Source organism: Anser anser (assembly GCF_964211835.1).
Source record: "Anser anser genome assembly, chromosome: 3".
NCBI lineage: Eukaryota > Metazoa > Chordata > Aves > Anseriformes > Anatidae > Anser > Anser anser.
Window position 1 is genome coordinate 25,269,660 of NC_139722.1, and position 11,933 is coordinate 25,281,592.

The following is an 11,933-nucleotide window of genomic DNA, read 5'->3' on the forward strand; positions in this document are numbered from 1 at the left end:
TGTGCAATAAAGTAAAAGATTAGATGGTCCTATTCTAACTCCATGGCTATAAGAACTTAAAAAGCCCTAAGTGACTATACTGAGGTGAAACAGAACAAAATTTCCATGAGTACCAGACACACCGTTTAGTAAACCTCACAAAGGCGAAGAGGAAAGAAAATCTTTGATAAAATTACTTGGAGTGTATCTCCTAAACTTTACGATGCTGGAGTGCTTTCTATCACCAGCATTTTGACATACTTATTTTGTTTAGAAATATAGAGAATGCGTTTAGGAGCACATTTTAGAAAGCAGCCCATAATCTTGCACATAGAAACAGTTTATAGCGTCACTCTGCCAAAGGCAGGGGATTTTGTGTCAGTGGTTGAAAATGAAAACATCTGATTGTGTTCAGCCTGATTTGCAATTCTTTTCATGCACAAAGTTAGAGGAAAGCCAGAAGAAACCGGACAAGGTCTGTGCCCAGGGCTTGGCAGATGTGGGTCAAATCCATGTTCTGCATTTCCATCAGCCTGTCAGCATGACTGATACAGAAGCCTTTCCCTTTCTTACAACGATATTCTGAGGATAACAAAAAACAAAAAAATAGAAGCATCCAACTGAATTTTATTGCAATACAACAATAACAATAAACTAGTTCCCCCTGATTACATGTCTAGAGTTCATCTTTAAATGTTGCATTTAGAGGGACCAGCACTATTTAACATCTTTGTCGATGACATGGGCAGCGAAATTGAGTGCACCCTCAGCAAGTTTGCCAATGACACCAAGCTGTGTGGTGTGGTCAACACGCTGGAGGGAAGGGATGCCGTCCAGAGGGACCTGGACAGCTGGAGAGGTGGGGCTGTGTGAACCTCATGAGGTTCAACAAGGCCAAGTGCAAGGTCCTGCATCTGGGCTGGGGCAATCCCAAGCACAAACACAGGCTGGGTGGAGAATGGATTGAGAGCAGCCCTGAGGAGAAGGACCTGGGGGTGTTGGTTGATGAGAAGCTCGACATGAGCCGGCAAGGTGTGCTTACAACCCAGAAAGCCAACCGTGTCCTGGGCTGCATCAAAAGATGTGTGGCCAGCAGGATGGAGGAGGTGATTGTCCCCCTCTGCTCTGCTCTTGTGAGACCCCACCAGGAGTGCTGTGTTCAGCTCTGGGGCCCCCAGTGCAAGAAGGACGTGGATGTATTAGAATGAGTCCAGAGGAGGGTCATGAAGATGATCAAGGGGGTTAGAACTAGATGATCTTTGAGGTCCCTTCCAACCCAAACCATTCTGTGATTCTGAGTCAAACAAAGAAAAAAATGAATGAAATTCAGAAATATTATGTTCCTGTAAGATACAGTCTGGCTCTGTGTGTCATACTGAGTAACTGCTGTGGTGTCTCTGATGGCCTAGAAGAGCCCTTATATATCAAAATACTTGCTTTAAAGCAAGCACTGGGACTACTCCCAAAGAATTACCCTTTAGACACTGAGGCCAGGGTTTTCAAAGCTAAGAGCTTGGGAAAGCAGTGAGTGTAGACTATCCATGCCATGCAGGGATGTTTACATAAGCTTTGGCAGTAGTTACAGCTGGCTGAAACTCCTGTAAGCTGGAACAAAGCCCTTCATCTATGTAATCATTCACATCCTGATCTCATAGATTCTCTGCTGTCTTCCTTATATTTTGCTGCAGCTGCACCTTGCAGAAAAACATTTTCTGCAGCAGAGAATATGGTTGCAGTGTTACCTGCGGGTATATCCTTGCATATAGATCAGTGTGCCTTCATAGATCTAACCCAAACTACCTCAGTATTCAGGATATTTTCTTCAAATTGCAGGGTAAAATGCATCTGATGCCATCTTTCACCTCTGATTCCTATCACTGCCCACAGACAAGCACAGTACCTTAGAAGTGGTTAGGAGAGGCTTAAAGCAGAGAGGTACATACATTTCTTTTCACATATCCCAAACATGTTGCAAAAAGTCAGTCTTGCAAAGTTAACAACTGGGATTAGTGTCTTCATATTCTGAGCCAAATGGCTATAAATCTGGCACCAGAATTGATCCAATGTACAGACTGTACCAAAAAATGGGGAGGGTTGCTGCCAACACAGAAGTCAGTGCAATAAGGTCAGACTGACCCTGGCAGCATGCAAATCTGGAAATCTTCTCTGTGCTTTTCCTGAGAAAAACCCTGTTGTCACTCTGCGTGCTAGTTTCCTGCTTTCAAAAGGGAACACTGCTCTATCCCTGGGCCTCGAATGTGTTTAACTTGGAAGCATGCTTGGTGCAATGAGCGCTGTGCGAATGGGGGCCGTGGGTCCCCCCATACTGGGGGTCAGTCCTGGGGCCTGGGTGCACGGGATTATAAGCAGAAGCTGCAAGATGTAAGGAATTTGGAGGAAAGGTGAGACAAAGCAGAACAAGATGTCTGTGGGCAGGGTCGCTGCTGGTGTGGCCGGTTGGGCAGCCACAGAGGAATCTCAGCTATGGGACACGAAGCCTGATGGGATCTGTCTGTCCTGTCTGCATCTCACCTCTCGGAGCACCAGTGCTTATGGCTCTTACTGAATTCTCTTTTGCTGTCTTAGAGGTTTTTACTGCCCTTGATGTTTATGCCTAAGATACTGAGCCGTAATAAAACATAAACCATAATAAAACCAAATAGAGTTTGGTATTAGCGGAGTTTGATAGTAGCATGGGAGTAAATCAAAGTTTGGAGAACCGACCCTCAACTAGAACAGCGGGCTGTTATTTTGTGCTCTACATTTAGATTTTTTTAAAATCACTACACATAGTCTGTTTCACAAATTTCAATAAACATTTCGAAACACTCTATAAATATAATTTGTTCTTGTCTCATAAATGTCTCTAAACTCCACCACCCTTCATAATTAGAGCCATTTCCCTAATAGCTAATGTATTCCCAAGTACTTAAAAAAAAAAAAGACTAAAAAGTTGAAAACAAGCAGGAAAAAAAAAAAAAGACAAATGAGAAGACCGAACCTGTTTTGATGGACACCAGATATGCTGCAGTCTGAGGTACTGTGAAGTTTTTATTGCCACTTGTTTTGTAATACTGTCCTCCCAGACTCATCCCAATAAAAAAGTTATTTCGCTCAGGCATGGCTTGCTCCACAGGTAGGGGCCGGTCGGGACTGCCAATGCTGTATTGTACTCCAAAGGGTGGGCAGTGTGTGGAGCCATGGATGTTGAAGGAACCAGCCATGAAATGTGGCTCCAGACTCGACGCCCCTCATCTCTTCCTTGCAGAGTTGGCAGTGGGGACGTGTTGGTGCCTCCATCTGCATGGTGTGGGCTGGTGGCCCCTGAGACGCAGTGCAGAGAGCAAGAGAGGTTGGGAAAGTCAGATATGAATTATGGGAAAAAGGTAAAGAAACCTTTGCCAAAGATCTCAAAGACAGATCACTAAATTCAGGCAAAAAAAATATATTTGGCACGCTATGTTTTTTAAACAGATGTTAGGGAATGGATATCTCCTGATGAAATACAGCTTACAGAAGTGGTCAGAAAATAGGGTGATCTATAGGAAAGGATGCTGAAGGATTTGTTACAGCTTGCAATGAAAGACCTGAAAAGTGGATGGAAAAAGCAGTGAGGCACCTTCAAAATACAGGTCTGAAACTGGGTCAGGCAGTATAGTCATAGGACTGGTGGTATGAAATGCTACCAAAATGCGATGGTAGCGAGGTAGTTTGTAGAAAGAGATGATGCTTTTTATTAGATCAATGAATTAGTGGGGGAATTTTTAAATTTTATTTTTTTTTTTAGGAAAAAAAAAAAAAAGAGCAGAGATGGGTCTGCAGGCACGAAAGCCCTTCCTCAGGTCTAAAAGAGAAGATAAAGAGGGAATCAGCACGGTAGCCGGGGATGGAAAGCTAGCCCCATTGCCAGAAGTGTAAGACAGAGAGGAAATGTTAACTCAGTCACCGTAACGGGTACAGGTTAAAAAACATGTCGTTGTTGCAGTAGCTGGGGTTTGTACAGTGCTTTGCCTCTTCCTCATCTCGTTGGCTTCCCTTGAGGAGCGCTGGGAGGTGATGGTGGTGATGGTGGTGGTGATGGTGGTGGTGGTGTGACCCCACCAGGCAGGGCCCTTGCTGAGGCGGGGGGTATGGTGGAGGAGGGAAGGTATGGCAGCCGCTGCTGTAGGCCAGAGGGCCTTTTCTCTTGCAGGTGTCCTCCCCTGAAGGACCAGCACCAGGCCTGAGGGGGTTATGGCCACCCTTTGTCACCGGTGGCATGGCGGGGACCTGCTGGGTGCTGCTCCAGGCCTGTGTGCACGAGCCGCCATGGGCAGGGTGCGCCCGGCCCTCCTTGTCCTCCCCAGCCACCCTCAGGTACGGCGGCTGCCCAAAGCAGCTGCTTGGCGTCTGCTCTGGAGAGCGTTTGCTTAAATGTCCCCCAAAACTGGCAGGTAGCACGTAACCGTCCGGCTTGGAAAGCAACAAAGGCAAGGCCTCCTGGTTGGGCGTCTCACCTGTCAGAGACTTGGAAAGGAAGGGTTTAGTGAAACGCAGTCCAGTTTAGCAACATAAAACAACAGCAAGTCAATGCGTTCGAAAAGGCATTCAATTAATGTGGGTAATGAAGCAGGCACGGCAGCAGGGCCTCCTTTCAGAGTAGTGCCTGGGGGCTCTGGGACAAACCAAACAGGGGCTCTGATGTCACGGTTGTGGGCTTGGTTCATCAGTTTGCACCCAAATCCTTATTTAATATTAAATAACCACTAGATCTTACATTCACAGCTCTCAGGATATACTGAAGAAGCACCTGAAAATGAAATTATTCTAATATTAATTCTAATTCGCTTCCACGGAATTTAAATTATTTTTATAGAGTTTCAAAAAAACTGGAAAAGATCTTTGTAACTGATTGTTTTGAAGTGACCTTTCTGATCCAATATTATGATCCAGTTTTTTAAGAATCTTTACTTCTATTTTTAACTGTTTTTTTTTCTTTCTGGGTGCCACAAACAGATATTTCATTCGAGGAGGGAACAGTACACTGGAATTATTCTTCTGAGTCATTTTTTTTTCCTGGATAATTTTCAACTTCTTTAAATGCCCTAATTATTGGATTATAATTTTACACACTTTAATTCCTTTCACAACACTCACTCTGTGCTATCATTTCTGATTAGTACTTGCAGGTCTCATTTCTTTGTAATCCTGCTTTTGCATACATTTAATTATAGTGATTTTCTGACTTGTTGACTGCCAGAGTAGCAAAGCTCCTTTAAGCTGCTCTCCCCTCACCAGGAGGAGAAATTCCAATGACCTGATGTAGGACCAGCCCATCTTCAGCTAAAAAACAGGTGATGCCATAGAGAAAACATCCTACATATCACTTTTTCTATTTTGGACTCATGTATTTTCTACAGTTCTCCTGTCTCGTATCTTGTGAGCACATCAAAACTGAATTTTCTAAGGAGAAAATTCAGCAACACAAACCCTGCATGTGAAATCAGACTGCTGAGTATGTTGTATTACATCTGTTCATGGCAAAACCAGGAATACAAAGGGTCATTTCCAAGACAAACCTGCCTGAGAGGAATGAACTGAAAAGCCAGCTGAGGGTAAATGCAATCACCCTGACTGCATGGAGTCAGAGCAGCTCAAGAGTGGGCTGTTAGATATTTATTAGATAGTTAGATGTTTATTAGGTGATATGTAGGAGTAGTTCCTACTTGTACACAATATGAAGTAAAAAAAAAAAAAAAAAAAAGAACAGGAAGATATTGCAGAAAGATGTTGTAGAAAGAGAAAGACAAAGAGGGTGCTACCCTCTAGACATGTAGACTTGGGAATAAAAGCAAAAAATGCCATGTGGTTCAGTAAGTGAGGATTAATTCAGTGTGATTGTAAGGACAAAATTAAACCAACAGTATGAAAATCATTGTTTCAGTATATGTTAGATAATAACATGGAAGTTCATCTCTTTGTGTTCCCATGCACTTGTGTCAAGATGTCACTGTCTGTCCGTCACATATTCTCCAACTGTCTGATCCCAAGTCAGAGTGTCTTCATCAGCGTCACTCCTTATCTGTTTTTTAGTGTCTTTTTTAATACTTCCAGCAGAAATAGGCTCAGCTTTTAAATTCATATTCCATTCAAATGGATTTGACTTCCTCTGCTCACTCTTTATCTATTTCTTGGACACCTGGATTCCCCAGCTTCCCCATGTCATTTAAGAAGGCTGTCTCCACCCGGTCCTATTATCCCTTTCCTCTGTGGACGAAGGGGCTGTAAGTACTATCCTTAACTCCAGGCTGGGGAGGATACACCATCTTCAGCACATCAGAAGACAAACTGCATGGAAAGACTGGTGGTGTACAGGGGAGTGTAACACAACCTTTGCAAGGAACGTCACTAGAGGCAGCCTCACCCTCACTGCTCTACATGGTTCCCTCCATCAGGCACACAATGGTCTGTGGGATTTGTGTAGATGCTCTCTTCCACAAGTGCTTCCACACCCATACTCAGTATAAAATAGACATACAATATAGGTAATATTGTATATTGTATTCAGTTGTAAAATAGTATGCAGTGTGTTTATGTGTGTGTACACACACACACACACAAATCTTCCTCCTGAGCCCAGTTATTGCCAGTGCCCAGTTTTTGAGTGTTCATTTGTTACAATTTTCTCATGAGGCGCTGTAATCGATACTATAGTTAACTCCAATTAAAACCCACTAATATTCTTGTTAAGTATCAATATTGGTTAGACCAAATATCCAATTACTTTCTTCCCAGATTTATTTATAAATAATTTAATTTATGGGGCAGCATTAACAGAACACTTGTAGGAAAATTTTCTGAAGAGAACTCTTGCATTTTAAACCAGGAAAGAGATGGAGTTCCAAAGCTACGTCCACACCACTAAATAAAATGAGGCCAAGGACTGTCTGCAAGCATGAGTTCACACTGGCCAAAACCATGCCAAGGGCCATGTGAATGGTGAAGTGGTAGTCCTCCAGCCCTGCTTTGTTTATCAGTGTAGAGGTAATCTCCTGCTGCCACCAGGCTCGAAGGGGCTCTGGCTGGGGAATTCTGGTAATCGACAGCAGTGCTGAGCTGAGCAGGATGCTCAGGACACCCCTGTTCCTACTTCACCTGGTAGTATGCAGAGACCTAAAGCCTGCTCCCACCAAAACCAAAGCCTAGCTAACCTCCTCAGTACAATGTGTTGGACTTTGGATCCCTCACCCTGCAATTTCATTTATTGATAATAAAAGTTACCTTGATCTCCCGGAGTCTTTTTAACCTTGGAGAAGGTGGAGAAAAAGCTGTCCGTGCTTTTTGGACTGACCTCCGTGCTTCGGCTTCTAGTTTTGTTTCTGGACGTGGATGGTCATGAGCCCCTTTGGACTTTAGAAAGTAATCGTGATATGTTAAAGTCAGCAGCAACCTTGTTATTAATATAAAGGGAGCAGGATATTTTTTTCCCCCACTGGCCAAAAACACACACGCTGCCTAGTTTAATGATTTGCATTATTAAGACTTATTTAACGTGAGCTCAAGTAACAAACAGATCTCATATAAGGTGTGATGGGGCAGAAATTTCCTTAAATGAGTAAAAGCACAATAAACCAGTACACCGCATTTATATGCAGAAGAAACACCCCACACTGGAGACCCAATTGAAGCCACAATGTCAGCCGAAGCCTGGCTACAATGCCCCTACAGTCATTTTCAGTCTTCTTAGACTTCAGACAAGTTTATCAGGACATTAATTTCCATTAGCTTCCACTGAGAATTAATCTTTTTTTAACTTGCATGTAAGCGAAAGACAAGTGTAAAGATTCAGAAGACTGGAAAACAGGAGACAAACCAGCCTTTGTGGAACTAAACTGGGAGTATGGCTTCCCAAAACAGCGCCCATTATATAAACATTTGCATGCACTTTTTTTCCAGGTATAAGTTGCATATAATGCATAGATGGCATTTTCCATAGACAATCCCTTGGGATAGCCTCATACCTATACATGGTATCTCAGAGAGGTTGATATAACATGGCAGTTCAGATTCTTTGAGCATTTGGTTGTTCCTATGTACCTGAGGCAAAGGGTTTCAAAATCAACAGGTTTTGGTGAGAGCCTAAATGAAAAATGTAATGTGCTGTAAAATCATAGAAGCATAGATTAATTTAGGTTGGGAGGGACCTTTGGAGATCTAACTCAACTTCCTGCAGGGGTACCTTCAGAGTTAGACGAAGTTGTTCTGGACCTTTCATACTCATTGTGAAAATTTTTGTCCTTACAACCACTTGACCTTGTCATATTCAATGGCCCTTATTTGTTGGAATAAACTATGCCCTTAATCAATATAAAAAATAGTATTTAAAATTAACCTGCATAATGTAAGGTAATCTTATACCAACCTGAAAAAATATGAACTGGCCTTCATGCCTCCAGAAGTTGGTAACGGGGTAACCACCGTGGCCTCGGCAGGAAAGGAGCCGCAGGGGTCCGTTGCAGTTTGGGCAGCATTTCCCTGGAGCAAAGACAGTGGGCAATAGTTCCTATGAAACACCAGTCAGATGAATCCCGTCTGATGCAATGGTTTCATTGGTGGTGGATTGCCACTTCTAGTCTGGGGCTTAGAAACTACACTAGGGAAAAGCTATGTAAAAAAAAAAATCAAACATAAATAAAACTTAATGTAAGCAAACAAATTACCTTCATTCTGTTTAATTATTAAATATAACTGGCAAAGACTATTGCTGCTATAGCTTTATTCTAATTTAGTGTGGTCATTTATTTCTAAAGAAAGGGCTTTTACCTTCAAAGTTTCACTTTTTTTTTTCTTTCAGTTCTTTTAATTTGGAAGTAGAATGTCAAATATGTTCTCGTCTGGTTATTTTAGAGGACATCATTCTGACCTCAGTGAGTGCCTGAGTAAAATCTTTCTTTAGCTGAAACGTTCATCAGTTTCAGAAATCAGTATGTGCTAGCTCTAGTGAGCAATCAAGAAGTGCATGGAATAGTTTCATTAAGAATGTGTCCAGCTCATTTTCTCTGTTTGCACTGTTTTGTCTCTGATGACGTGGGTACGAGGCCTATTTTCCAGTCATCGTAGTTTACGAGCATCTTCTTTCCTGCAAGACTCTCCTGAGTTACTCTTGGGCCCATGAAATAGTGAAGCCACCACTCAGGTCACCAGGAACAGCACAGCAGGAAGCTGCCTATGCTGCACAGCCTTCTCAGGAGCCTCTCTCATGGGCCTGAGAAATCAGCCTCTAACCAATTTCCATCAGAAATACAGATTAAGAAATATAGAAAAAAAAAAAAGAAAGGAAAAAAAGAAAAAAAAAGAAAAAAAAAGAAGAAAAAAAAAGACACAGGCAAAGAACCTCCCTCTCCCCAGCAGTATGAAATGTGAAATGCATTCTTCCGAAATCAAGAGTTGCATTTGAACGTAAGGAATGGCACAGGGAAGGCTGGATAATCCAAAGGGTTTCCTCTACTTTGCTTTGGTTTATGTTGTGTTCTCTCATCAACTGCCATTTGAAGAGCAGCCGTCCTCATACTCACGCTGCTGTTTCTGCCTAGCTTTATCACATATGGCTGGCCTAAGGTAGATTTTCCTCCCATCCAGGGTCGAGCAGTCGTTGCCGCAGACCACCACCCCAAGGCAGGACTTCTTCAGGATGCGCGAGTTGTGGTTGTTGGTGTTTCTCATTGCCCAGCTACTGTGGTGCCTCTGAGCGTTTTTATCCTCTGAGCTATAGATATGTTTCACGTAGGAATCCGGCCATTCCTGAAACCAGTCTGTCTGTCTCACGTCCTGCAAAGAGACCAGAGCTGGTGTTAGGCCGGGGAAGAGAAGAGCTCGTGGAGGAGCCAGCAGACCTGGTCTTCTGCTGGGTCTCCTCTAGTCTGGGTCACTCTGGCACTGCAGCAGCAATGCAGGCTGGAAGCTCAGCTCCCCGGAGAAAGTGGCAGAGGGAAGAAAGAAAAAAAATTCAACTCCCCAGGGCTCCTCGCAAGCCCAAACCCATCAGGAAAGCCTGGCCAGCAGGCTGCTCTCACCCACCTGTGGGTCCAGCTCAGCGCAGGACTGCCCCAGGAGGGGAAGGTGGGGCACCTGACGTAACATAGCACATACTTTCCTATTTTGCCATCCAGGCAGCATTACACTGAGTCACTTGGCTTGATTTGGCTCGACTTGTTGGAAAAAGGGCAAATACAGAATCGGACTGAGGCTATTCCCACATCTGTAGGTCTTTTGGTCTAGATTTTGGTTCCTTTTGGCCTGAGTGCCATGGAGGACTTACCAGCAAATTTTTTTTGAAGTCCAACACGAAGAACAACTTGGTTAGGTTTTATTTTCACTACTGTGGACTAAGCAAAGCCAAAACAAATGCAGTAAGCTGTAAAGCACAAAACATACCCTCTGATGTTTTTGGAGGGAAAAGGCTGATCCTAGGAGGGGTACAAAAACTTAATAGGACTTTCTTTAAAAATGCTGATCCCAGCCACTGAGAGCCATTACAGCAGTAAGGATATGAACTGAGAAGAAAAAAACCTGTGTTCCTCCAGGAGCCATTGGAGAGCACTGGGAAGGGTGTGGGGGAAGCCTGCAGGCTGAAATGCAGGTGAAGGTGACCTTGGGGTGGGGGACAGTGCAAGAAGTAGCCTGGGACATGGAGGTTTTAGGCAAACAGCAGTGACACAGTAGGGAAGAAACTGGGATCAGGTAAGAAAACAGGGTTGAAAGGTGGAGCTGGATGGTGAAGGAGCCCAGCAGAAGAATCCGGCACAAATGTGCTAAGGCAAGAAACAGGGAGATGACACTGGGGTTGTGGGGTGCCGTGGGTTTTCCGTGGAGAACATGGATGAGATTTTGAGGTAGGTGGACAAGAAAAGGACTGAGGGAAGGAAAGACCACTATGCTGCCTCTCAGCACATCTCTGCAAAACAGACTTCCAGCCCACAGCAGGCAAGCTTCTACTAGGTGCCCAAAAGGCGTGTTGCCCCATGCCGAAAGCCAGCTCACTTGACTGGAGCCTGGTCTGCAGCAAGGCTGAGCACACAGAGCTGCAAGGCGCTGTGCTCTTCTCATAACGCACTTCCCACCGGAAAAATCAAGTCCCAGGTGTCTCCAACTGAGCATGCAAAGCAAGAGAAAATTTTTCCCACCTTCTCTGCATCTGATCCACCAATGGACTAGAGGAACAATGAATCTGTAGCATCGCTATATTTACTGTATCAACAGCTTTTTCAATAGTATATTGAAGGGAAAATGCGTGGAAACTGATATTTTACTGGCTATTTTCTAGCCCTTCAGCCAAACAGCGTCCCATAACTCAAGGTGATAAAAAGCATAAAGGCAACAAGATGCAGAGGAAAGAGAGATTTTGAGGTTATTTTTGAAGTGGAGAAGACTGGTCAAAACTGGCTAAATTTCTAAGACACGGACACGTACCTGGGGAAGTTTGATGTCATTGATATCCCAACTTGTCATTTCTCCATTTCTGGAAGCAGAGCCCTCCTGCTCCATAACAACATTGTCTGCAGCCCTCAGCATTTTTGAGTCCCTTCCCAAACTTTGCAAGAAAGTCTCCACTGGCTGCTTTTGAAGTTGACTGGCTGTCAGCGCTCTCAAGCAGTTTACAACCAGGAAGCTGTTTCCTGAAGCTAAATGATAGAGAGGCTGCTCATTAAAGATAAAAATCAGTGTTCTTCTGCCAGAAAAACTTGTTCCATTAAAAGTTTTGCAAGCCAGCAATGCAGTGGAAAATATAGCTTAGAGATAGACTGTGATGTTACAGAGGCACGGTTAATAGCAAGCAAATTGTGCTGTTGTCTGCTTTATTTTTCTGGGTCCCACCAGGTTTACAGTGTTGTAAGTCCTCTGACAGACTCTTTGACATGTGGTCTAACTCTGGATGAATATTTCCAGAGAGAAACTGATTGAAGAACTCGGTGGCT

At 43.7% G+C, this 11,933-nt stretch overlaps 1 protein-coding gene across 1 annotated transcript; it reads right to left on the minus strand.

The window, feature by feature from the left end:
* Positions 1-2,371: 2,371 nt before the first annotated feature.
* Positions 2,372-11,650, minus strand: GCM1 (glial cells missing transcription factor 1). Its single transcript, XM_083832411.1, has 5 exons — positions 11,428-11,650; positions 9,534-9,786; positions 8,381-8,493; positions 7,240-7,368; positions 2,372-4,485 (listed from the first exon to the last, which is right to left on the minus strand). Exons 1-5 carry the CDS (start codon positions 11,527-11,529, stop codon positions 3,922-3,924), a joined length of 1,161 nt encoding a protein of 386 aa, XP_083688537.1. The 5' UTR covers positions 11,530-11,650; the 3' UTR covers positions 2,372-3,921.
* Positions 11,651-11,933: the final 283 nt, after the last annotated feature.